Raw genomic sequence first — 27896 nt, forward strand, 5'->3', positions numbered from 1 at the left:
ACTGGGTCTTCTGATGTATTGATTTAACCAATGGCAAGATTTCCTCCCTGCATGTTCCACTACATGGGAACCATCATCTGTAATGTTTGTTTCGTTGTGGGGAATTGCCTCACCGAGCTGCTTGATGTTGCCTAACTTCAGGCGTTAGGGCAGAAATGATGTAATGTAATGCCCGCTCTTGCAACAGCTGTATAGATCAACAGACGCGGGTATGACTTTAAAATATGCAGGAAAATTCTGTGTTGGTTGGTGCAGAGAGGTGACCAATCATTGACATGTCACTGAGGATCAAACAGATCCGTGTAAGGCCGCAGGTAACACTCAGGTTCCCCCCGCTGAGAGAAAGTGTGCCGCAAAATATGACTTGTTACATATAATTGGCTGTTGTAGCAGAAGAGAAAACAAGGACACATCAGTGGAAAGTTATCCTTAGCATCTCCTCTCTGCCTCTGCTGGGGGAAATTAGTCTGTCACTCTTGTTTCTGTGGCACTGATGGGAACTCTGTCAAAGACCTCCCCCCGGTCCCCCAGACCCCGGCTTCTCGTTTCCCTTTTCTTCAGAGGCGCAGCTCCACCGATCATCAAATGCACAGCTCCATGTTTCAACTTGTACGCTGTAATTGCCCGTTGAGTCGCCCATCTGCAGGAGAACAGGTAGTTGGCCGTGTTTCATTGCTGTACTTTGCCCCACCCACCGGCAGCTCCAGCCCTCCTGTGTAACCCCTGATTGGCTGAGGGGATTGCGGGTCCTGAGACTGAGCGCTCGGCTCGGAGCCTGGAGTCCGCCAGTGTGCACCAGTGAAGCGAGAGGAGCGCATGTCGGAGTTAAGCAGACAGCCTACTGCCAACGAGTGGTGATTCCTTTTTCCTTTTTTCTGCCTCCACCAGGCTGGATATAGGCGACCGGGCTTACACTTTGCCGGAGCCCAACATGAAAAGCGTTTTGTATATACTGTAGGTCCCTGCGTCGTGTCCTCCCGCTGGCTTTTGGCTCCATTGTCAACGGATTTTTTCTTTTTTTTTTTTATTGTTGTTTTTTTGTTTTTTGTTTTTTTCCTGTGTGTGTGTTGCATGGACTAATTGCCGGGAAATTTGCAGCCTATTTTCCAAGTGAGACGATACGAGGAAATTAATTAGTAAGTAAAAGCTTCAAGAACTGCGAGGGGGATGACAGACTAGATCTGTTGGAAATAATAATAATAATAACAATAATAATAATAATAATAATAATAATAATAAAGGTGATCGGGACTTCAGTGAGGTGCTGAGACATTGCTGCATTTTTACCCCTGTTCTGTAGACAAAGATATCCGGACTCAAGCTGTTGAATAATTGTGTGATCCTTTGAGATTTTCTTCACTCAGATGCGCAGTTTGAAAGCCTCTAGCTGTCGTCCGAAGAGGAGATCGTATCTCTGCCTGTAATATAGGCTATCACCCAGAGTAAAGATGTGTACCCAAAATGCGACCTGAATATTTGCAGGCATCAAGGCGGAGATTTTAACACGGACTTTTGAAACCTCCTTACTTGCAAGAGAAGATAATTTGTTTTATTTTATTTTATTTTTGTGCGGACTTGCTCACAGGAATTGTCATTTTTCTGTCTGCAGTTCGAGCATCTCTCCCCCCCCCCCCAAATTTTGCCCTCTATAAAACGGACTAGTTCATCAAATGAGTCATGTGTAAGTGTTTGGTAAGAGCTGCACGGATTTCATCGACTAAATCACTGTTGTGAGAAGATTCAGCATGTTTTCACAGATCTGTTTCTCCCGCTGCAGTCGACCGGAGCATGTGCTGTGCCCGACAAGAGTGAAATAGGCGAAGGCACTTGTTAGAATTATAGCTTTCACATCATGATATAATTTGCATAAACAAGAGCTCCTCCTCATCCAAATAGTTTTCTGGACATTTCATTGAGATGATTTATTTGGAACATTTTTGCTCTTTTCTCTGACATGCATTCTTGTACGTAATTATCAAGGCTTTTATCATACAGACCAAAAAAAAAAAAAAAAAAAAAAAAAAAAAAGAACAACTCAACAGGTACAATGCAAACTAAGGAAATGGAATTAATACAATTCATTGCTGTGTTCCTCATATTTTGGGTCGGGACTGAGGCTGTTATCAACCTAAAGTATGGAATAAACGAGGAAATGAAGCCCGGGTCAGTCATTGGAAACGTGACAAAGGACGCACTAAAGCAAGGATTTCAGATTGCACCGCAGCCCCCCTACTTAAGGGTTATTTCCAATTCAGAACCACGATGGGTGGAACTGAGTCCAGCCGGAATCCTTACAACCCAAATGAAAATAGACCGGGATGTAGTTTGTCGACAGAACCCGAAGTGTGTTATTTCCCTCGAAGTGATGTCAAACTCTATGGAGATCTGTGTCATCAAAGTTGAAATTGAGGATTTGAACGATAACGCACCCCGATTTCCAACGAGCCACATTGACATTGAAATTTCTGAGAATGCCTCCCCTGGTACCAGGTTTCCCCTAGAGGGGGCAAGCGACCCGGACTCAGGGATCTTTGGAGTTCAGTCTTATTCCATCACCCCAAATGAGCTTTTCGGACTGGAAATTAAGACCAGAGGGGATGGCTCCAAGATTGCTGAGCTCGTGGTGCAGAAATCGTTAGACAGGGAGACACAGGCCCACTATACATACGAAATCAGCGCAGAAGATGGAGGAGACCCTCCAAAGATAGGCGCGGTCCAGTTAAACATCAAGGTGATTGACTCTAATGACAACAACCCCGTTTTTGACGAGCCGGTGTACACAGTCAACGTGATGGAGAATTCCCCCATCAACACACTAGTCATTGACTTAAATGCAACGGATCCTGACGAAGGCACCAACGGAGAGGTCGTGTACTCGTTCAACAGTTACGTCACCGAGAAAACGAGGGACGCGTTTAAAATTGACCCCAGAACCGGCATCATCACCGTCAACGGGGTGTTGGATTATGAAACCACGCAAATATACGAGATCGACGTCCAGGCCAAAGACCTGGGTCCCAACTCGATCCCGGCTCACTGCAAAGTCACGGTGAACGTGATGGATACCAACGACAACCCGCCTGTCATCAGTTTACTCTCACTCAACACAGAGATGGTGGAAGTTAGCGAGAACGCGCAGCGCGGATACGTGATCGCGCTGGTGAGGGTGTCAGATAAGGACTCCGGGGCAAATGGCAAAGTGCAGTGCAGGCTGCAGGGCAATGTGCCGTTCAGACTGCAAGAGTACGAGAGCTTCTCCACCATCCTGGTCGACGGCAGGCTGGACAGGGAGCAAAAGGACACGTACAACCTGACCATCCAAGCGGAGGACAGCGGCGTTCCGCCTTTACGCGCCACTAAATCTCTGGTAGTTAAAGTCACAGACGAGAACGACAACCCTCCCCACTTCCTCAAGCCACACTATCAAGAGATGGTGATGGAAAACAACCTTCCCGGTTCATGTCTGCTGGCGGTGTCGGCAGAAGATCCGGACCTGGGGATGAATGGCACAGTTTCATACTCCATAGTCCCCGGTGAGATCAAGCACATGGATGTAAACACATATGTCAGCATAAACCCATCTGGCCGCATTTACTCTATGAGATCATTCGACCATGAGTACACCAGGACATTTGATTTCAAAGTTTTAGCCAGAGACAACGGCAATCCCTCTTTGTCCAGTAATGCCACGGTGCGTATTGTGGTGCTGGATGTGAACGACAACACGCCGGTCATGACCAACCCCCCCTTGGTTAATGGCACAGCGGAGGTTTCCATCCCCAGAAACGCCGGGGTCGGCTACATGGTGACCCAGGTGAAGGCAGACGACTACGACGAGGGCGAGAACGGGCGGCTGACCTACACCATCTCGGAGGGGGACAGGGCTTTCTTCGAGATCGACCAGGTGAACGGGGAGGTGCGCTCCACCAGGATGTTTGGAGAAAACGCCAAGTCCACCTACGAGATCACGGTGGTGGCCAGGGACCACGGCAAGCCCTCCCTCTCCGCCTCGGCCTACATCGTGGTCTACCTGTCCCCGGACCTGAACGCCCAGGAACCGATTGGACCCGTCAACCTGTCCCTCATCTTCATCATCGCCCTGGGCTCCATCGCAGCCATCCTGTTCGTCACCATGATCTTTGTGGCGGTGAAGTGCAAGAGGGATAACAAGGAGATCCGTACTTACAACTGCAGGTAATCAGCAGCCCTGGTGTGTGTGTGTGTGTGTGTGTGTGTGTGTGAGACTGCCGTCGTGCCTGAAACTGCTGGCTGTCAGTGTGTTGCTTTTGTCGTGCATGTGGAGGCCCAACTGCGAGGACTGCAGATTTCCTCCTCTGAGACCACAACCCAGCCAAATAAACCCGGCTGCTTTAAATCAGACACATTCTGCTGAGGCCCACCGTTCCGCGGTGGGGAAACGTGATTGATTGTTTTAATCCCTCCATAGTAACCAATTGACTCATAAATATGACGGTTCGACTGTCATGTTCAATTTGCGTGTGTGTAGCTGGACAATTAACGTCCCGCTGGTTCAATATAAGTCCCAGACATTTATTATTTAACGTCCACAATGGCTGATTGGCTGTTATCAGCTTTAATCTACTGTGATTATCCTTCAGCAGCAGTCAGATTTACCTCACTTTTCCTCCTCACCAAGGAATGCCAGCAGCAACTGCAGCAAAATAAGATGAGATAATACTAACAATTTGAAAATGTAATGCATTTTTTTTTATTTGTTTGTTTGTTTTGTAAAAGCATGTAAAGCACACCATAGTCATTAATCTATTAAGGCATTTTTCTGTTCCAGAGCAGATCTAATTTTCCAGACCTTGCATTGAATAGTGTGTGATTTTTTTTGTTGTTTTTTTGTTTCTTGCTCCCCCCCCCATCAATATTAACATCAGCTCTGGCTTTGATTTTCCTGTGGCACATTACCACTGTAAATTTACATATAGATTGGATTTGAGTATTTAACCTGAAGCTATAATCATATTTTGCTCCAAACATAATTCTGCTGATTTGAAATCAAATTTCAAACATGTAGTTGCGGGAAAAAAAGAGACAAAACTCTTCAAATAATGCCTATTTTCTCCGTATGTAATGCTTTTCTTGTTTATGCTTTTGGTGCTTTTCAATATTTCGTTAATTATATAGCTCTGTTTCTCTGGAAACTCTGGACAACTACAAATTGAAAATTCAAACCTTCTCTCAGTACTTCACTCTCCTCCTGTGAGCCACTCTCCCTGCTGGGTGCTTTAATCAGCCCTGATGTGTTCAGCTTCTCAGTCGCCACCTCGAATATGAGGAGCAGTTATCTCCAATTTATTGCTTGTCCTCTGTCAGTGTGTCTGACTCTGAAGATATCCCCACCTAGATTTCAATTTGAGCACAGAGTAGAAAGACAACATGTTAAAATGATAAATGAAAAAGAAATGAAGTGTTTTCTACCCTTGCAGCTGCCCATTTTCTTTCCCTCTGAATCAAGGGGGAGCAGGATGGGGGTGGGAGCTGTTTTCAAGATGCAATCTAAAAGAAAAATGAAAAAGACAAACTACAATGGTGCTTCTTAGCCAGTGTGATTTTAGAAGCGACAGAGGATTAGAGCTGCATTTTAGTGAGGAGCAGGGGCCAGTGGGGGCTGGTATAGCAGAGACATTTCAGACAAGACAAGAAGAAAGAACAGAGACATTCCAGATATTGCAATTTCATGGGTAACTATAGTTTTATTTGGAGCTTTAGGAGGAAATAAACCATATGCTCTTTACCATAAGGTTTTTAAAATAACCTCCTCCAGGGTTGGAGCTAATGCAGATTGTAAAAAACATCACAAATTATGTAGAAAATGTCTAGTGAAGTTTGTACTCATCACTATAGAGCACATAGCATCTGTTCTCGTGTGGAAAATTGCAAGGCTGTGAAGAATGGGTATTTTTCCCAGTCTGAAGATCCTTTCATAAAACATGGCTGTGTTGCTCATTTTCTCTTATTAAACTCAAAATATTCAGTTGAAGTTTGCTGCAGCCACGGAGAGTAGCTAAATGAATTTGAATCTGCAGTTCTCCTGCACTCCACTTTGCTAGTGGGCTTACTTGATAATGACAGAAAAAATGGAATTAGTATGGGTTGTGTGCTTTGAATATGATTGCATATTCCGGTAGTGCTGCAGAGTATCAGTGTGTCCTTTTGCTTTGCTTCTGTGGTTTTGGCATGTTTGCATCTTATCTGCCTTTTTTTTTTTTTTGACATCTCATTTGTTGAGCATGTAAATGCAAACAAACAAGGCATGGCAGCTCCATTACAAGAGTGGGGAATCACCTAAGTGTGCTCTCCCACTCTAGACACTGGCCTCGGGCCTTTGTCTGACACCCATGGTCAAGCAGCACCCTGGCTGGCATGGCGGGCGAGGTTTTTGACCATGTGGACACGGAAGGGGAAGGCAGAACATTGCTTTATTGAGTCTGTTCAGTTTCTTCTACTTACGCAGGGTGGCGGAGTACTCATATGGCAACCAGAAGAAGTCCAGCAAGAAGAAGAAGCTGAGCAAGAATGACATCCGCCTCGTGCCCCGAGACGTCGAGGAGACTGACAAGATGAATGTGGTGAGTTGCTCGTCTCTCACCTCCTCGCTCAACTACTTCGACTACCACCAGCAGAGCCTGCCACTGGGCTGCAGGCGCTCCGAGAGCACCTTCCTCAACGTGGAGAACCAGAACTCACGCAATGCAGCGCCCAACCATGGCTATCAGCACCCATTCACTGGGCAGGGCCACCAACAACCAGACCTCATCATCAACGGCATGCCGCTGCCAGAGGTGAGATATAATCCTGCTGTGCTCTGTTCTAAATCCTCGGATGGGCAGCTGTGGGCGTTAGGGGTTGAACAAAAAGGCTTTCAAATTGATCAAATTGATTCATATGACTAAACATGAGGTTTCATCAACAGAGAAGAAATCTCCAGCTTTGTTAAATTTTTTTCTCATTAATTATTGATATCAGGTCTACTTGGCAGTGCTGAATCCCAGAAGTGAGTTGCAGAGATCTTACTCACCACTATTCTGCATATATCTCGGTCTAGTGATTCCATGATAGCATGCCATCATACCACGACTACAGCGTCAGTCAGTGGAATCTCTGTTACTGATGGAAAGCTGAGCTATTTGAAGTGGCACTTGTGACGTGACGCCAGTCAAACTGAGCAGGATCCTTTGAGGCATTTTTTAGGTGCTGAGACACTGGAGCTGACCTGTGACTGAGAGCTCTTTGCCAAGCAGAATTTGGAGGCCTGACTAAGTGGATTATTCGGCCTCTCCTGCTCCACTCGTTTACTTTTGATTTTTTATTTATTTATTTTTTTTAACAGGAACAGAACAGGAGTTTGAGCACCTGCTAGGTGTATTGACCCAACTAATCAGCTCCACCACACATCATTTCAGGTGCTAGCAGAAAGAATAATCATTACTTAAATGCTTTATCTGTGTGTTGTCCAGTTGGCTTCTCTGTTACCGCATGGCTAATCTGTACAGCCAGCCATTGAATTACCCTGACACACCATGCATGGCTCCAGCAGAGCAGTGAAGTTCTGACTTCAAAGACTATTCAAGCTGACAGAGTGTGTGCCGACCAAGTGATCTTTAGTTTATAGATTTTCGTATGTATGAACTGGTCTATTGGATTCTTTGGGTAACCCCTCCCTCTCTCTTCTGACCCACTTCTTCTCAGTCCCATGAGATAAAGGGACATTTATGTTTGTGTGTGTGTGTGTGTGTGTGTGTGTGTGTGCGCATGTTTGTTTCTAGAAGAACGTGCTTCTCACTCTCTCCAATACACAGCAGCAAATAAGCTCCAGCTCCATGTAGGCTTACATACACACGCACTTGTAATTGATGACTCCAATCTCCATTTGACATTCAGCGAGGAGGAGGTGGGGGGCTTAAAACAAGAAACAGAAGATGGATATTGATGTATTGACCAGATGATCCAGAGAGATCCAGGCACCGATGCATCCTGAGGGGTCAATGAGACCTACTTAAAGGCATGCTGATTTACTGGGCCTGTCTGAGCTGGTTCTGACTGAGTGTGTGTATGAACAACACAGGTGGAAAGAATGAGAAATGTTGTTGGGGATTGTTCTGTGGCATTATCCGGTCAGTGGAGGTAGAGGTGGGGGATTCAGTGGGTTCACGCAGTGACCCGTGTGCTGTGATTGCATTTGCTGGTAGGTAGTGCTATGCAGGCCGCCAAAAAATGAATGTGGTTGTGGCAGCAAAAGGGAATCAGTCTCCTCTGTAAAAAGCAGCAGTATCCTGTTTCTGAAGTTTAACCATCCAATAAAAGCATATTTGCCGCAGGATTAGGAGAGCCTTTGTTTCAGCTAATGAAAAAGTGGAGAGGGAGACAAATAGGGCTCGAGATTGATTCTGATGATTCCAGAGTTATCTTGATAGAGCTGTGTGAGGGCAGACAGAAAGATAAGGAGGGAAGAAGTGAGCAAGGGTGAGTGAGTCTTAGTGCCAGGTGTCTGAGCCCCGACTACGTTTTCTCATTTTCTCTCAGGCCGTTGATTGGTTCAATAGAGTCTGGGCCTGTTTAGCATGCAGCTACCATCACTCTCCGCCTTACACATGATGTTGACAAACATCTCTTTGACCCGGTCTTTGCACATTTTCCCTGGATTGAGAATAGTGAGAGAGTGTGTGTGTGTATTTGTGTGTTAGAGGGATGCATGGGGAAACTGTGAGGAAAGGTGAGGAACAGAGATAGCAAAAGTAAATGTTACCCACCGACATAGTAATAGTAACCCCAACACAGCGACAGTCGTCCTTGTTTTCTTCACTCCCTGTTGTGACATCAGCAAGAGGCAGAAGCTCTACAGTACGTTCCAATATTTAAATGAAAAATGTTTTTAGTATAATTACATTACCATTTATAGCACAAACAAACAGCAGTGAAATGACTGATAATTGCTTTGTTACAATGAGCGAGCTTGGGCTTGAAACCACTTGACTCCACAAGTCCTCAACCCATACCCCATTGACTGGCTAGGACACACGAGTGGCTGCACTGTTGTGATTACTAAGGCTGCTTTGTCCCAAAAAATTGTTTTCATCCTGAGGGCAACGTCATAATTATCCATGATTCATTTATCCACAGCAGCAGAGCTTTTGGTTTTTACACCAGGGCACAATGATGTCTGTGTGCTTGTTTATTTTCCAAACATGTAGTTTAAAATTATCACTGCCATCAGAACGGGGATACGAGGTCAGATTGGCACTGAAAATGGAGGGAAAGAGAATATGGACTAGTGTCTGTGTAATTTGTGTTTTTGATCGATGAAATTTCCCCTATATTGTTTGCTCATGAGGGGCTCTGAGCTTCCTGCTTCTGTCGGAGCAGCTGGAGTCGAGCTTTTCCTGCTTGCGCCACAGCACCCTGGCACACAAACACACACACACACACACACACTTGGCCAAGATAACAGTGACGGGTCTCCCCAAAGACCTCATACATGAAACTGGATTGTGTATATTGTATTCGCCCCTTGGAGAACATCTACCGGTATATACCTCTCAGAACATGGCTGTCCATTGTTTTCAGAAGCATCAGCTGTGAGATGTTTGTTAGACCTGCCTGTGCTAGAGCTAATATGAACGCTCACAGGAGAATAGAGCTGTCTTCCATGGCTTAATTATAGTGAATCACTTGGTCGGGGAAACATTATACAGTAAAGGAATGGCCTTTGGCTAGAACGTGTTTTTGAATTTGTAATGTACTAAGGCTCCTCACACCTGCGATTCTAGATAATGAGCATAGCAAAAAAATTCTTACTTTACTGATTAATCTCTTTCTCTTACACTGGTGATAAATGCATCAGAAGAAGGTGGTAAATGAATCAGAGAAATGGGGGTTGCACTCCATATTGTAAAATGTTCTGTATGCATCGGAGAGTGTGCTTCATCAAGTTAATTGAGAATTGATGTAACTATCCTCCAGATTCTGTCTGTAGTTTTTCCTTACAGATATTTGTGTGCCACAGTGGCAGGTTCACATGTACATTTTGTGTTTGTTTGAGCTCTCACAATCAATCAAAGCAACGAAAATGAGAAAATGAAAATTGAAAGAAAACAACTGACAGTGCTTCAGTCTATCTGCTTTTCCCTGTTAGTAAGGAAGACATTCTGATATTGATGTAGGAGAGACAACAGGGAGTGGTTCCAGTGAGGCTGCACATCCCTCGCTATCACTTCGCATCAGGACAATATGCATGGGAGCATTCAAACGTGTCATATTGAGCATGCAAAGTAGATGTCTTGCTGTCAACACACACTAAACATCTGTTGAAACTGCCAATCCCCCCCCCTACGCACGCACACACAATATTTCTTATGGAGCCCCACATTTATTTGAAATATAGACCGTGACATTATCATTTTCATCATCATGTCGAACTCATAGATCGGAGCCAAAATGGAAAGTAAGGCATGATACAACAATTTCGATAATCAAACACTGTTCTGATCCAGCATTTAGAGTACTCTTTTAATGTCGTCGTGATGTCATTATCATTCTGCAGTTTTAAGAAATGTCTTGCTCTGAGTATTTCCATTAATATTTCCCAAAAAGGGACATTTTAAATGTGCATTTCTCTGCAGTGCAGACAGTTTTACAGAATGTAAAATAATTTCTATTTTTACACTATTTTAGGATTTAATTAGGATAATGATAAAATTTTTCCCCAAAATGAAGGCTTTATTTTCACTGTAGCTTTACTGGTTACATCTGCCAGAATCAGATGTAACCAGAACCTGAAAGACTGTGATTGACAGAAAGCAAAAACCTTCATGTAATTCGTTGAAAGTGTATTTGGGAAAGGACTACATGAAAAGCAGAGAAGCAATTAGAAGTAAAACTACTGTCTCTTATCTTTCCTTAGCCCTCACTTTGTAAGTGAATGACTCTGCTTAATATTTCTTTGAAATTGTCAAAGCTCTGTCAGCATTGTATTCACATTTTTCAATGCCATTTGAAAATGAATAGAAGTGGATAAGGCCAATATTTTCTGCAAATCTAACTTGAATGTATCACCATGGTTCAAGGCATTACAGGAAAACATGATGGTCATTAGAATTACTGTGGAAGTCATAGAGAAATCTAAAATTCCTCTCATTTAAACAGGGATTTCTGGGAAATCCGCCTGCAGTTTAGTTCACTAGCCTGTATGCACATCCAGGGAATAATATCTTTTAGACATGGATTAAAAATATATAAATAGAATATTGTGCAAATTAATGATTTTTTCATTTATTATTCAATTCAATGTTTGTGAATTCAGCATACGGAGCAGCATATACAGTGAAGCCGATGTTTTATAGAGACTCTTCAACAAGGGAATCACTACAACTGTTTGATCTAAAAGTCATTGTGCGTGTGTGTGTGTATCTGTATGTAGCTGAACGTGTATGTTGCAATCTTCCTTTCAAAGGATTCAAAAAGATTTATTTCATCTCCCGAAGTGTCAGCTGCACACTTATTGAGTGGTAGATGAAACTGTTAATTATAAGGAAAGGTTATTTGTAAGGTAGAGGCTTCAGAACTGCTCATCTTTTCAAGTGTCGGTGTTTATAAGGTGAAGTAAAGCCTTGTCTGTCAGAAATAAATGAATAGTGTGACAGTGATGTACCCGCTGCCCTCTTATTGCATTCCTCTACTGGCTCCTCCCACTGTGTTTAACACGCAACGTGGATAAAGCTGTTGGATGATTTACTGCCATTACTCAACAAGATGGTTTTCACTACATGCACAACCAGTGCTAGTTTTACACTTGGTTGGGTTTTTATAGCCTTGACCCCTAACTGCAACACCAGAACACGTCATTCTCGATGTTGCAGAGGTAAAATGAAATGACATAACAACTCCCGGCAGCCAGTCACAAGCATCCAGGCCCGCCAGGCACCAGCCTCTCATTGGAATCAGAGCACCCAGCCAAAAGAGCTTAGGAGTCAAAACACATGAGTGACGCCGGCTGATGCACACATGTCACTGTATGTGTACTTAACCACATGTGACTGGTGTGCAGCGTGCAGGGTGAGGAATTTCATAGAGAAAAGGCAAGGCCACGAAAAACAAGGAGAGATAGAATGAGAGAAAACGGGAGAGGACTCTATTTATAGAAAGCCTGTGACGTCCCTCAACCTGCTTTCAGACCACCTGAAACTTTGTATTTATCTCTCTAAAATTGGTTTTAAATTGTCAACGTTTTTTCTCTTCCCCTGAAATTCAAACATCGTGATTATTTTAAAGTAACTGCAGATGTGAAAAATGGTGTTGGCTGAGAAGAGCACTTTGAGTTTGGCACTAACTGTAATTCTAGTTCTAAAAACTGAACGGTCCAGGATAAAACTATCAAATTGGGGAACATCTTGAGAACATCAGCCAGCAGACATATATTAAGCAGCTGATGCACACAAACACAAAATTACATTTTGTGTTTATATATAATATAAATTACACTGAAAACTTGATCACATGGAGAGAATTAACTTTCTTCCAAGCCTATTAAACATCAAGGAGATTACTGAGCTAATGCCATTAGTAGCTCCACAATTTATGTTAAATGATTTTTATTGGACATTTACCTAAATGCAAAAACAGCCATAATAGTGTTGAGCTCATAGGTTGATGGGTCCACCCGTAAATAAGAGAGGGCTAAATGGAATGAAGGAAATGGACATAGTGATGATGTTTATCGCTGGGGAAGGGGACATCATTACGCACCTTGTTAAGCCCTGCGAGGAATGCTGCAAGTACGTAATTACCTATTTAAATGATTTTCCTGTTACATTTTCTCTCTCTCTCTCTCTCTCTCTCTCTCTCTCTCTCTCTCTTTTCTTTTTCCCCAAATTAAATCCTTGGACAGTCAAGTCCCAACTTAGAGTTAGGTTGGAAAACGGATTTATGACATTTTGAAGTGATCATATTAAGTCTTTGATACATTCTCTAACATTTTCTTTTTTTTTTCCCCCCCTAGTCTTCAGTGCACTAAAGGTGGCGTTTTAAGCTCAACAAATAAAAAAGTCGTAAAGCTGAGGATAAGGTCCAGGTCAATAAAAAAAAAAAAAAAAAAAAAACCCTCAATGCTCATTACTGCTGATTTTGCTGCCCACGGTGGAAGAGGCCGGTAGTAAGATGGGCTAGAGAAGGTCAGCCTACATATTCAAAACACAAACCTTCAGACTTGTTTTGGCCAGGAATAAAATGTGTTTTCTCGAGAAACAGATACAACTATTTTCAATGTATGTAACCTCTGCCTTTCTGACTTACTGACACATAGTGTAAGAAAACCTTCATTATACATTTGTCTTTGCACATAACAACAATGGAATCACAATCACTCTTCACTGACAATTGTGAGAATTTCATGATTTCTTTTCTGATTTGTTTTTAAACACCATAATCAAGAATGTCTTTTATCAAGTAAACAAACTAATAAAAAGGTTATTGCAATTCTCTTGTAATGATCTAAGTCTGCTACAAACAAATTCCACTCAATTGTGCAGCGACAAAAGGTATTGCTTAAAAACGTGGATATCAGTCTTGATTTGGATTGAACCACAGGTTATCAGTTCCCAGGCTTTTCCTCTGAGTGCTGATGCTGTGCTTTCCGAGTGACAGGGAGATGGGGGGGAGGGCGGCTCTGTGGAACATAACAATACTCACTGTGAATAGAAACTTTTCCAAGCAGCCAGCTCTGACACTTGGGAAGAATGACCTTTCCAAGTGTCCTGTTTTTGCCTAAAACAAAGAGGGAGCAGGAGGATGTTAGTTAGCATTTCCCCCATCAGATTAAATGTCAACCTCTGCATGCATAATTGTAGAGTGGAATGGAGGATGACTTGAAGTGAACCAATTTGCTGGTGGATAGATGAATTCTGAGCTTCGTTACTCACTGCATTGCAGATGCCACTACAGTTCTTTCAGCAACATCTGCTTACACTTAACTGTCGTAATTATATTTGGATGTACATTGATGCTTTACCTGGATTTAGTAATTGTAATATATAATGAAACTTAATTCAGTGTGACGCAAAAGAACGGTCCTTTTGTGGTGTCTGCTGCTTTAAAGTGCAGAAAGCTCGAATCTAAAGACAGCAACGCAGACAAAAGGGAGCAAACATCATTGTATCCCACGCACAAATGCAGCATTATACCTTTGTTTTGTTTGTTCTGGCGGTGAAGCAACCTTTCATGTTTTTCCTCTTCTTTCATTTCAGCAAATTCATACAGTGCTTTTGTTTCTAAGATAAACCTGGATTATCATTAGGGAGCCCATGTATGGGATGTTAGATGAGCACAGGAGCTGTTGGCAGACAAGGCTGAATAGCAGCGGTATCGGCCGCCTCAGAGGCATGCAGCAGTAGGGTTAGAGGAGCAGCAGGGTAGCGTAATTGCGCATTGTTCATCCACAGAACAGAGGCAGAGCATGTAATGAGCTGTAGCATTTTCACCCAGCCAGCCTAATGGGCTATGACCGAGTGTAGGCCTCTCTGAGCCTCCACGTTCCCTCTGCCCTGTGTGGCCAGTGTCTTGGGCCTCTTCTATTCTTTTCTGCCATTCTCCCCCTTTTTCTCTGCCCGATCAGCGTCAGCCACTCCTTCACTCCTGTTATCCCCCTCCTTTATCTCCGCTCCTCGACCCATTGTCCCCTTGTCTGAGGAGATGGTGGGACCCCTAATGTGTTCAGTGTGTGGTTCCTTTTCTCATTCATGATGTCTGAAAAGCTCTAAGCAGTCAGTCTGATTTGGGCTGACATAAATCAGGCAAGCTCACCAATGGAGTGCTGCACGCTGTGTGATTACATTAAAAACCCAAACACAACATACAAATTGAAGTTCAGAAGGAGAATTTGCTGATATTAGGTGTAAAGGATTTGTTGTTAGAAGTTGGCTCATTTTTCTATCAAAAGCTGTTTTGCATTTTGATTATCTAGTTTTCCTGAAAGCAGTTCAGAATGCCTTGTCTCACTCAGGTTAGTTTTCCCAGGATTAAGCCTTTTCAAAAAGGGCCCAGGCATTTTATTTACGCCCATATCTAGTTTCCAGAGAGGCGGGAAACGATTTCTTTGCTTGAGTGATACCAGGTCGGGTTGGAAGGACAAGAATGTGTGCCAGGGAAGAAATTAGATATCTACTACTCTGGGGCAAACATGGAGGATGAAAACTCTACTAATGATAATAGTTATGATTGCCTTGCAAGTGAACTAAGAACGACTGCGCCCACCTCTTTGTGCTCCCCTATGGCGTCAGAAAACAATATTCAGAGTTCTGTTGGTGTCGCCCTGTGGAGCACAATGGGACCGTGGTTTTGACTTTCCCATCACGTCCACCATTTGACATACCACAGCTCGGGCAGCCAAGTTAATGAATGAAAAGCACTTGGCCTCGGTGCAGCACTTTCCCCAGTAACCTCCTCACTTCAAGATTTCTCTCCTCTACCTGCCTCCTATTTGAGAGCTGTTCTCAGTCCAGTCTTGTGGCTAGTGAGTAGGCAAGACAGCATGTCCACACTTGTTAGGGAAAGACTCCTTATAATCTTTACGCTTTAATAACAGGGGTTGACTCCTCTGTCGGGCAGCATGGCAAGAGGGTCACTGTTGAGCTGTATTGAAGCGCTCTTGTGTAACATCAAGGAAGGCTGTAAGAACGCTTCCAACATCAACATTTATCAAATTCATGCACGTGCACAGTGGCACGTCAGTTAGCACTGTCGCCTCACAGAGTAAGGGTCTGGTTCGAACCCCTTGGCCTTTGTAGTTTTCCCAAAGACATGCTTGTTTAAATTTCCCTACATGGAGCTAGACAAGAACATTAACTCCCTTCAGTAATATATGTCTTCTGTATGAAGATTTTATGGCTGTAAGCAATGGCCTCCTTAATTACTTTATGAAACACACATCATATAACATGTTGCGTGGTGATTTTAACCTTTTGACATAGCCAGGCTGTTTCTCCTTGCTGCAAGACTGAATGCCACTCATCTCTTAGCTTCATCTTCATATTTTGACATGACATCAGTCTTCGTTTCTCCCGACGGGCGGAGGCCGTCATTTCATTTATCATTGCACAAATGTAACTTAACCTTGAATACAAGACAAAATGAGAGCACAGTTGTAGCTTCGTTTCAGGTTAAAATGGTTTCCATCCTAAATGTTAATTTCCAAATAACAAGAATGATGGAGGAGGACAGTCATGTGAATGGTGTTTATTTTTTTATTTGTTTGCTACTCAATAATGATCATTTTAGCCTCTAAGCCTTGTTTGGCCTTGTTTTGCTGCGTGAAGCAGCATCAGCAGGGACAGAGCATCCTTTGAGAAGCTTTTCTGTGGCTTAGTTGGTTGGCAACAAGGGTCAGGTACACAGCATGGAGGACATTTTGAGTGTACTCACAGGTCAACTGGGAAGTGAAAGAGGTGGAGAGTGGGAAGGGCTGAATAATCATTTTAGGTGGGAACAGGTTGGGTGTTGCTACTGTGTTACTTGTGTTTGTTCACGCAGCGGCTGAGCGAGACGATTTTCTAATTTTAGACCTCCATCATTCGCCTTGTTAACAGTGCTGGTAGCAAGCCAGTTGCCAGCTTGCATGAGCAACTGCAGAGAACTGACTTTTGGTTTAATTTGGAGGACTAGCTATAATCCAGACTAAATCCCTTAAAGCTGAGGCCCCCTCCCTCCTCCCACCGCTGTTGGATTATGGGAGTGTCTTTAAAAGGATAAGGACCTGCTTATCACTGCTTCCCCAACACTTGTTTGGGACTTCAGATGTGGGGGAGGATGGTTCATCGTCACCCAATGTGGCCAGCATGGATATAATTCATAGAGATTAGGCATCTGATGACCGAGATCAATGGTAATCACAATTTACAGTTTTTAAACCCCAACAGTCACAAAGCCATATGGATCTCAGCATATGCCTCTTTTCCCACCCCAGTGAATTTCATCATTAAGTTGAGTCCAACTGAATAAGGCAGATAAATCAAACGTTGAGGAGCAGTTTTTGATGCAGCACTTGTTACCTTAAATCATTTTAATGCAGACATTTATTAACTGATTGATGCCACAGCTTGAGACTCACAAAAAAAAATTTTAAATCAAACAAAATCATTAGAAAATCATTTGAGTATTTCTCTGTAATAAACTCATCAAACCTACAACAACAAGAATGTCCATATTCCCTATATCTTCCCATGACACTTAATTCTCTATTGTGGCACTGTAAAAATAGAATTTGTGATTGCTTGCACCGCTAATAATCACTGAAGTTACAAACACTCTGCTGCTCTTTGACATGATGCTGGAAGGTAGATTTGTTTTTGTTAATAGATTTTTTTTTTCTTTTTTTCTTTTTTAAAAACAAGCTACATTACTTGTGTCCCGCCTTTATAACACTCTCTGGCCACATCTAGCTCTAATTTGACATTTGATAATAATGCAAAGTCTTTTATTTGTAGTGAGTAAGATCATATTTGTTCTGTTGAGCAGTCACTGAATGGGTTGGATGAATTCAACAAAGACAGGCGTTAAAGGAAAACTGTGTCTTTGCTGCTAAGAACTGTCTGGAGAACTCACTGCTAATGAAGTGATGCTGGGAGTTGGGGTTTGGATGGGTGTGTCAGCACTGCAAGAGCGAGTAGAGACCAATCTAGCGCACGTAAGCATGTATGTTGTTCCAGATGCTATATTTGAACATGAGGCTGTTACTTATGACTTTGGAGGGTGTGATGGTGGCGAGGTGAGGGAGCAGGCAACTCCTGGTGGATTCAGGCTGTGAACCCCTGAGGTCTTGGCTTAGGATCATACTGGGAGATACACAGAGACCCAGGCCACATGGGGGGAGTGTCAAAATAGAAGTAGCTCATTGTGACTGCTTGTTTACCATAGTGTCAAATTTTTGACTCAGCTAATTAAGTTGTGTACTTGGGCGGGGCAGCACGTCTCTCACTCTCTGTCTTGTTCTCCTTTTATTTTCTCTCTCTGTCTCTCACGCACACAATTAAAAATGATAACTAAGGGTAAGTTCAAATGCATTAATACTCAAGTTAATCAACAGATGAAACGACAGGATATTGGGGCAGATATCACACCTCAAAAGCAGGGAATCGATGTCAGCTGACACCAGTTCACGGATACACCCTGTAGCACTTTCCCGAAATCTAATCATGGATCCATTTAAACTATGTTAGCTGGGAGTCTTCTTGCCATTAAAATTGGTTTTCAATTTCTATTATTTCAAGAGCATTGGTTTAAAAAAAAAAAAAAAAACGAAGCAAGGGCGGAGGCAAAGTAACAGCGGCATGCCTTCCACGTCTTTGAGATGGAAAAGGAATCTCCACATTCATCCCTCCGCTTTCTCATGTCGCTCCTGCTCTCTTCCCATTAACCATGCAGCCAGCATCCTCTCTAAATTGTTTTGCGTGACCTTTGCTACAGTAGCTCTAATTATTACCATCACACAGGCCCTGTAAGGCACACAGCTAATTATTCTGGGTTTATCTGAAGGGACATTGGTGCCATTCTTCATAGGCATGTCTTGCCTACTGTCAGTGCGGGTGATCTAGACCCAGAATAAGGCCAATTTGGGTAATACAGTAATAGTAATTAGAGTCACAATAATTACAAGCATAGTTGTAATAACAATGAAGACCAGGCTATTAGTAACAGGAATCCAAATTAACTTGTAACTTGTATGCAATACCTTTGTGTAATTGAGAAGAACGGCATTGCCAAAAAAAGACAGAGGGTGAGAAGTGCTGCATGATATGCATAATGATATTATTCCAGGACCAGATTGTTGCTGTTTCCTTCCCATAGCTCTGAATAAGTGTTTGACAGTGGTAGTTGAAAGTTATATTTTCAAAAGCATTGTGGGATTACCCGCTAATGTAGGTAGCAGGACCTCTAGTCGTCGCATCTCATAAAGAGTTGTTACTAGAGGAAGCAATATTTTTCAAAGCCTGAACATGAATGAAGAGGGGCAGTTGGAGCCGTGTTTTGGCTGGCGGGCAACTCATGTAATGAGCCTAAGAGGGTTCCAATTATTCCACTTGCGATCAAAAAGGAGAAGGAGATTACTTCTCTTGCCTCTTTTTTTTTCTTTGACATTTTACGCAGTAACATCTTTTGATAGGGGCTGAGGGAGAGAGGGAAAAAAAAACACGATTTCTAGTGAGTGCCTGATAGTCTTGAACAGACTCCAGCAGTACAGTCCTCTCTGTCTAGCACAGACAAAGCAATGCTGTTGCAGCTTGCACATTTTTTTTCCTTTATTTTTTTTTAGATGTATTTGTAATAAAACTTCCTTTCCCAGTTCATGGTACATTAGCTTTCTTTAGAGTTTGTCACTTGTACAAGACAGAAAGGATGCTTCCTTATAACCACAGGCTTTGGCTACAGGAGGTTTGATGGCCAATAGCTGCCATATTTTTTTCTATGGAGCGATTGCAAAATGTGAGGAGGCACATTAGGCGCTCACTCACTCACTGCAGCTGTTTTCCTCATCTTGCGCAACAATGTAAGTCATGCTCCACGTAATAAAAAGGGTTGTATTCGATTGTGTGCAGATTTTTTCTGCCTCTCCTTTTCATTTATTAAATTCCCAGATTACAAGTAAAAGCACATTAGATGCCTGGGGGTAATAAAAGGATTTCTCCACCATAAGATATCAAACTATATCAGCCTTGGAGAAATAAACGATGAAAAAAACCAAAGACAAATAATATTATGTGCCACTGCACTGAGACAAAGAGAACTCCTCCAATCTGCATCAGCACAGATAAACATCCACCCCTAAGATATGTTCTTGGTAGATAACAGCTTAGTATACACACACACACTCAGACATAAGCACAGACGCACAAGTGCGCAAAGCAGAGCTTTGATAAGCACCGAAAATTACTACATGTTGTTTATGGTGGCAGAACAAAAGGATTCAATGTCTTTATTTCAAGAAACTAAGCTGTGGAAAGGTGGATGCATGGTCTGAGTCTCATTTGGAAAGCGCTGACTTCATAATATAGACATAATTAAGGGGAAACGAGATATGTGTTGAAGTGAATGTGTGTGTGCGCCTGAGGTCTCAGAATACACTGCCATGCCTTCCCCTGTGGATCCGCTGCAGGGTAGGACGCAACGAGCCGCCGTCTGTTGTTGTTTTCCATGACCCTGTATATCCCCTGCAGTGAAAAACGATGTTTCCCCCCCAACGATGGCCCGAATACAAATTAAATTAAATGAAGTCAGTGTGGCTAATCCCTGTGTGTTTCAGCAGCTGAAACGCCCCCCTCCCTTGTGAATGAATGGGTCAAGCCCAATGCATCTGGCCACCTCTCCACTGGCCCTGCTTCCAAGCTGTCCCCGACGGAGCTGACAACAGGCCCCACTCAGACTCTCTGCCCCACTGCAACTGTATGTGTGTGAGTGTGTTTGCGTTATGTTATTCCCTCTCTGACTCACACTGCATTTATTCCCTTTCGCTTATTTTGCCTTTGTGCATGCATGTGTGAGTTCTTCAAAAGAGATTTATATTTGCTTGTAAGTGGCTTACTCATTCTGCACATATTTCATGTTTTTGCTGAGGTGGAGAATTTTAGTTTTTCCACATTTACAGTTAATTTTGAAATATGGAGGAGTCACATTTTCACATCTCGAAGTCTGTGTATTGAAGAGCAGTATAATGGAAAACAAATGCTGGACCACAGGATTTTATGTTGTATTGCCACTGCCTGTGGCCTGATGGCAGTCTGTCACACTCATGTTAACAAGCTGGATTTAAAGATGCAGTGGTGTTGTCTATCCCACCACTGACAGCTGCCTCGGTAGACCATCCCGAATATCAGCTCCAGATGTGCTGCTGTTGAAGCACCAGCAAACTGAATCAAAAATCTAATGCTATAGCTGGATCACTGAAAGGAGAAGCCTTGTTTTGATCTGAACTAAAATTATCTCATATACCCATCTGGTTAATATAAAGCCCCTTTCAGTGATAGGTACTTTGGCATCATGCCTGATCATCCTCCCATGTTTTGCGCACCAGCAAGACTAAGTGCCTCGACTGAGTTTTAGCAGCTGGTGTGCACAGATATTGTGTTTGGGGGGCAGTGGGTTAAGAGGCCGGCTGGATTTTTGATGAGATGAAGTCTGGAGTACATGTTTGCATACTGTAGGTGTGTGTGTCTGTGTGTGTTCATCTGAGGGTGGCGCATTTGTGTGTACTCTGTGGACCTGGCCACCCCACACACATGCCCTTTGAAAAGCTCCATCACCCCTCCATCCAGCCAACACACAAAGTAAACATTGTTTATTTGAGCGAGTGGCCTCGGGTAGTTGGATTAATGAGCGCTGATGAAGTTCCACTCGTATCCTGGGTGCTGCCTCCCTATTTGCTGGAGTGGCTATGATGTGGTAGTGTGTCTGGAGGCGGTGACTCATTCCCTTTACCCAGTGTCAGATTAAGGCATGTCAATAAACAGACCCACTCAATCCATCTCCGAGTGACTGCATCCACTCACAGAGCCTCCCAGTCTGTAATGAGCTGCTGCAAATCTCCATCCAACTAAAATGTCTGGAAAGATGCCTTGTCACAGTCAGCGAGAGAAAAAGCAAGAGGGAGGGAGAACGAGAGACAGAGAGACTACAGCAGTGCCAGTGTGACTGGCAGCCACCTTTAAGCTGCTAAGAGAAAATGTACCGAGCCGTGCTCCACCATGTTGCAAAGTGCAAGCTGATAAACTCTGCTCACACGTTCACAGCTCTCTAATATCTGTAATCCCTGCATTTATTGGGTTCATCAAAAATTATTTGTAAGTTTACTAATTTCAAAAGTAATGCTGTTTATTCAGTCATTGCTTTCATGCACAAATTTAAGAGCAATATGTTTATATAATCTGCAGTGTTTCTGAATGTTTATTTTTACGCCCGGCCCAGGGGAGATGAGACAAACCGTTGGGAATTCCTTGTGCCGAAGTTTAGCGTGCCGCCCTTCCCCCTCAATATGGGAAAATATAGGGCACATGTAAGACGGAAAATGCTATCTAGCAATTCATTCGAAAAAATTAAGTGGTTGCTATAAACGTGTTTGTAGAATTTATTCCCAGAGGCACCAAGTATCTGCAAAATCTACCTGGATTATATGTTACCCTCAGCAGAGACAGCGGAACAAAACCTACCTGTCTCATGTGGCGCCATGCGCACATTAACGGATTTGGGGATGAGAGGAGTGTGAAAACTTTGCAGTCTGACATCCAAATTAAAGAAAATCCCTCAAGACTTGCTGAAAGGGGAAGTTCCTGCTATTTGAGTTTGATTGGGCTCCACAGGCTTTGAGAACAGTAAGCCGATTTCTTTTAGGAAACAGCGTACATAATCAAGTTGCCAACCCCCCCCCTCTTTTTTTTTTTTTTTTTTACAGTGTGTAACCATGAATCGTAATCTTATAGAGATACTGCGCTTTTCTTTCTGACATGCACATAAATCTGGAGTTGGTGGTGGGGGGGGCAAACCTGTGTGCTGAACAGGTGTTAAATGATACCCTATCCAGACTCTTTTCATTCCAAGTGGACTTTAGACCGCCGTCTGAAAGGATTAAAAACACCAGCCGCTTCTCTCAAGACAAAGACAAAACACAAACATAGACCCAGGAAGCGACCCGGTCACCGGCAGTTCGAAACACGTCGGGCCTGTGTAGCGATTCCCTGGTAAGACAACAGCTCTGACTTAAGCCTCTTTAGCGTCAGCAGACTCCGCTGGAATGCAGGCGTCTGCAGAGGGGGGCTATTATTTAAAATCTTTTCATCATGCTGAAAGGGAGGGAAATAGCTTTGACATTGAGGAGCTCATGAATAATGAATGTTGTTTCTATCAATGTATGTATAATTAATCACATATCTACTAACTGGACTTCTGTGGAGCCTGTGGGCCTGAGTGACACAGAGACTGGTCTGCACTTTTGTCTCTGCTCCAGAAAACAAGAGAGCTTCATGATTTGCAGTTTCCTATGTGGAGTTACACGCAGGTGGAGCAACCAATAGCCTCAGTACTTTTTTTTTTTTCCTCACTTGAAGAGAGCGTGGAATGATTGTTTTGGCTAGAATGGGCAAATATTTGTTCAATTTCACACGGGAAGGCAAGAAAAATGAGGAGGAAATGCAAGCAGGAAGTGGGGCAGTGTTTACGTATCTGTTTCATTGTGTTTCAGAGACTCTGCGAGTTTGTTAAAACAATACTCAACACAAGGATACAAGGAACGCTATAATAGAGCTTAACTCACCTGGTTTATCTATTTTTTCATATATTGTTCACAAGCACTACAGAAATGAGGGAACTATAGGAATGTGAGGAAGCTTTTGGAAATTTTCATTCACTTTCATAACGTGCTTGATTCCCAAATAGGCCATTGGGTTTGGGTTGAATTGATGGCTGATGAAGTGAAATGATGCAGAGAATGTGGCAGGTTATTTGTCACACATGTACCCCTCTGTCACAATTGATTGTGTATGATTTGAGTTTTCGGGGGAGCCAGTTGATATTAAATGGTAACAACTCTGTATTCATCACGGCAGGCCCCCTTTAGCGGACCGAAATAGAAAATGTAATCTCATCCACAGCCATGGCTGTGCCTCAGGCACTCTTTCACCCTTTTTACCACTGATCCTCCCTTAGAGGCCTTGCCCTCTCAAAAGGAAAAGGGAAATCTATAATCTAGCAGATGGCAGAGGATCTATGGGAAATTCTATAATTGGGAAGAATCTAGTGATAATGGTTGTTGGAGTTGAGGGCAGAAATGTGGCAGAGGTGGAAGTTTGTGGCAGCTCCAGGGCCAAAGAGTGTTTTTCCTTCCTTACATAACATAAACAAAATATAAACCGAATCAAAGCAGGTGCTTTGGTGGTCTAGCTGCTCGTCATGGGTGTCATACAGACTGAATGGGAGCAGCTCAGAGGTGCTGCAGGAAGCCGGGCCAGAGGCGTGGTGGTCAGGCGCCAGCACAACCCTGCAAGTCAGGGATTGTTGGAGCAGTGCCTTTGTAAGGGAGAGAATGCGTGTGTGTGTGTGTGTGTGTGTGTGTGTGTGTGTGTGCGCAAGAGACTGAGAGTGAAGCATTTCTTTTCACAGACAGTGTATAGGATGAAAAAGCCACCGGCAGACTCATCCACATTCACTCACGCACTCCGCTGTATCCTCACAGTGAAATTACATTGGGAGGGACTCATGCATTTATAAACATGAATTTTAAACAGCCGTTTTCGCACAGTGGCCCTCCTTCATTCTGTACCTTTTTCTTATCCAAAACTAGTCTCTCAACTTAATCACAAGCCAACCTAGCTGGATAATGAAGGGTTCTTTTTTATTTTTATTACTGCCTTGTCCTGTAAACCCTCTGGATCTCTTTCTTCTCATCCCTTCCTTTAGCAACAGGATATCAATAACGAGGCAAATTATGTGTAACGTTTCCTTCTGGGACCAAGGGGAGTCCACGAGCTAGCTGTAGCAACAATAAATGAAGACTGAGGCACAACCTCCATCTGCTCAAACACAAAAAGAAGCTGCAAAATTTGATCTGACAGTTTTAATTGATTCTGCCCAGTCTGTTCTTCTGTATGTTTTAACTGTGCATTTTAGTGTGGCACTGAGAGCATTTTGTGTCCACAATAGGCATGGATGGATGTTTTTTGTCTGCTGAATTGATGACATTAAAGAGTTCCATCCATGACAGACAGGGAACACTCACTCGTACAATCCATTTTTCTGCTCTTAAATGCTCAGTTGTTTTAGAGACAAGTCTTGTGCAACCAGCCCCACTCTGCATGAAAACTTAAAATGTCTGTTTCAAGTAACGTAGCTCATATTTACATAGACAGTTTATCTCAAAATTTTTTTTTGTTGTTTCAGAGATTGATCATATGCATTTAGCAAGATTAAATTGCCTGGAAGTTTAAAATCACATTCCCGTTTCATGTCAATCCTCTTTGTCCAACTGTGACTGAAGAGAAGAAGTAAACAAAAAATTAGAATCTTGAGTAATAAACAGATTGCTGACAGTGTCAGCGTATGCTTCCTTTTTTCAAAACAGCATGTTATGTGCATGTGGCTTCATCCCTCTCTATTTCCTAACTCCTTGTTTAAATGTACTGTTTTGTATTAGCCTCAATGATGCATACAGTAGGGCAGCTGTGTGACTTTTTTTTTCCTCTCTTTTTCTTTCCTATCTGTGTGACATCTGCTGAACTTGTCGACTGTTTACTGGTGTAACAACTGGTGTCTTCATTCCCCCCACCCCTTCTCTTCTCCATGGTGCTCCCCATGCCCCCACACAATGAATACACTTGCATCCAGACTACAGAACCAATTGTCACGCTGGGAGGAAGGCAAATCAAATCTTACAGCAGCAACTAGGCAAGGAGATTGCTTTTCCTCTCGGTGGCAGAGAAGTGAGCCCATCATCCCAGTGCCTCAGGTTTTACTGGAGAGAAAGAAGCAAAGGGTGAAAGGGGGAAAGCTACTGGACTGCAGCAGCAGGACCACGAAGTTCCTGACCATTTCCTCCCATCTTCACCCTCTCTGTCTCTCAGCACTCTCTTTCCACGTCTCTCCCAAGTCATCCTGACGCTGCCTATCAGTCACCCAGCTGCACCAGGGACGAGATTCCTTCCTCCAGTCCTCCAGATGAAACAGAACAATTATTATGGGGATGGAGTGGTTCTGGCCGCCAAACTGGGGCCATTCAGATCACAACAACACATTGTCCAACCTGATTAAGTAGCCATTTGTGGTGTCCTTGCTGTAGCAAAGCAGTCCTCATCATCTTGGCTGAAACTTGACCTCCCACCAAGATAGATTTACATGTCCTCCAATTTGAGGTCAATCAGAAGCATGGGGGCAGACATTACATTTCTTTACAGGAAGCTTGGACAAATGCGTCTGATTCCTCCTCAAAATAGGCATTCATGAGTGGCTCATCAGTGCCTAAGGTTATGCTCTCACATCTCGGGTGTTTTGTTTATTTCCCCTGCCAATTTGATAGAGAGAGGAAATGTGGTTATGTGTTTTGAGACGTTTGATTAATGAGACGCTGCCGTGTTGGAGATGAACAGGAAGGGAGAAGATGGCGACACAAAAAAACACAAAATGGTGGAAAATTGTTGTCTCCTTTGGTTGTACCTGCTGCACGTTGCGTTTAGCTCCATGTAAAAATCCTGAGAGAGAATTGAATTATGGAAAGTACAGTTCCACTTCAGGACTGGAACAGCTTACAAGCAGGGGCATACACACTTCCTCTGCAGGCCATGCTTGCACAAAACCTACCATTCAAACCAATTTCAGGCTGCAGTCGGAGTGACATTCACAAGAAATGTTCTATCCTGTCTTTTTAAATAAAGTTTTCCCCTTGTTACTCATGCCTTGCATTTTTATTAGTCTCTCTGTGGATGCGCAGCCCCTGCAGAAGGTGAGGCAGTTTAATTCATGTCCCCCGGGACTAAAGTGGAGCGCAGGTTTAACACAAAACATATGTGTGTACACTACGAGTTGGAGTATTATTGTAGAGGTGTCATATATCTGCTCTAACTTTATAAAATGTGTTGAAAAAAAATTTATGAATAAATGATTTTTAATTGATGATTAATCTGAGTTGCAGTATGTTGCCACTGCTGTTGCCTTTAACATTTAATGGAGTCAAGCTGAAGAGGAACAAAAGGTGTCAGCGGTAATACAAGAGAACAAACATGGATTGCTCCAAATTACGAGCTAATAATAAAATGTTAATTAAATAGCTTTATATGAATTATCTTCTCTATAGTAATGAGTTAAAGTTTAATCAGGGGTAAATTGTAAAAAGGAGATGGAATGATGGTAACCTTCAGTCCAAACACATTGCATCATAATTTGCCACATCCCAATCACATACCTGCCCTTGCATTGTTGCTTATCATTATGCAATTTTCCTGCAAAAATAATCAAGAGTAAATGAGGGGAGATGGCAAACGACAGCTTATCTGCTGATGATTGAAAGCAAAGCTCTGCATTTTGGAGAACGCTGAGAGATAATGACACCTCTGACTTACACGGGGCGCTCCTTTGGGTTTATACCAGCTGAAGAGACAAGAACTACGTCAGTCATGTAATAATGTGCTCCAGCGTGTTGTATTTGAAGCCGTGAAAAAATTGTGTCAATACCAAGAATCTAAACAAACAACTACATGCATTTGATAGGATTAACACGCTTTTACATTTTTTATAGACTGCAAACAAGTCATGAGAGCTATTTGCCAAAGGTAAACATGCCGCTGTAATCTGCCACCATCACTTTTATTTATGCATTTGTTTCGAAAGGGATCCAAAGGACTGGAGTTGGTGTTTGATATTTCCGCTGCATCCCCCATCCTTACCATTCAGACTCCTCGGCATTGTAGTTTCACTTCAATGCAGTTGCTGAAAAAGTTCAAGGTGTTCAATTGTTGTTGACCACGATTAAGAATGGTGTGCCCTCAGTGACACGCTAACTGTAAAATCCAAATCCAAATCTGCATGACGCTGTTTATGACAGCTGCACAGGGCCGAAGCTACCTCAACAGCAGGTCTGTCTCAATTGTGTCACCCACTCAATAATCAGCAACTGTGCTCTTGTGCCTGTATTAACCTTTCTTATCATAGGGGAGACTTTTTTCAACTTTGCTTTGATATCAGCGCTGTAGCGTTCCCTCAGAAGTCAGCCATTGACTTACAGCTTTTATCGGGATGCGGTATCTGAACTGTGGAATTTTAAGTGAAGACTCTGCTTTCTCTCTGCAGAAAACACCTGCATCTTATCAAACATTGTCAAAAGGTTTGTGTCCTGCCTTTTTTGCAGGACT

General features: G+C 43.0%; 1 protein-coding gene across 4 annotated transcripts in view; it reads left to right on the forward strand.

Moving 5' to 3' along the window:
- Positions 1 to 626: 626 nt before the first annotated feature.
- Positions 627 to 27896, forward strand: part of pcdh19 (protocadherin 19) — a 51260-nt gene continuing 23990 nt past the window's right edge. Inside the window, exons 1-2 of one of the 4 annotated variants that reach the window (XM_029512240.1) lie at positions 627 to 4194; positions 6467 to 6599. In XM_029512240.1, coding sequence (XP_029368100.1) covers positions 2048 to 4194; positions 6467 to 6599 — 2280 coding nt within the window. In that variant the 5' untranslated portion in view covers positions 627 to 2047. Of the gene's footprint in view, positions 4195 to 6466; positions 6813 to 27896 lie in introns of all 4 variants that reach the window. The other 3 variants (XM_029512241.1, XM_029512238.1, XM_029512239.1) reach the window with 3 other exon arrangements.

Source organism: Echeneis naucrates, chromosome 10 (assembly GCF_900963305.1).
Source record: "Echeneis naucrates chromosome 10, fEcheNa1.1, whole genome shotgun sequence".
Taxonomy (NCBI): Eukaryota; Metazoa; Chordata; class Actinopteri; order Carangiformes; family Echeneidae; genus Echeneis; species Echeneis naucrates.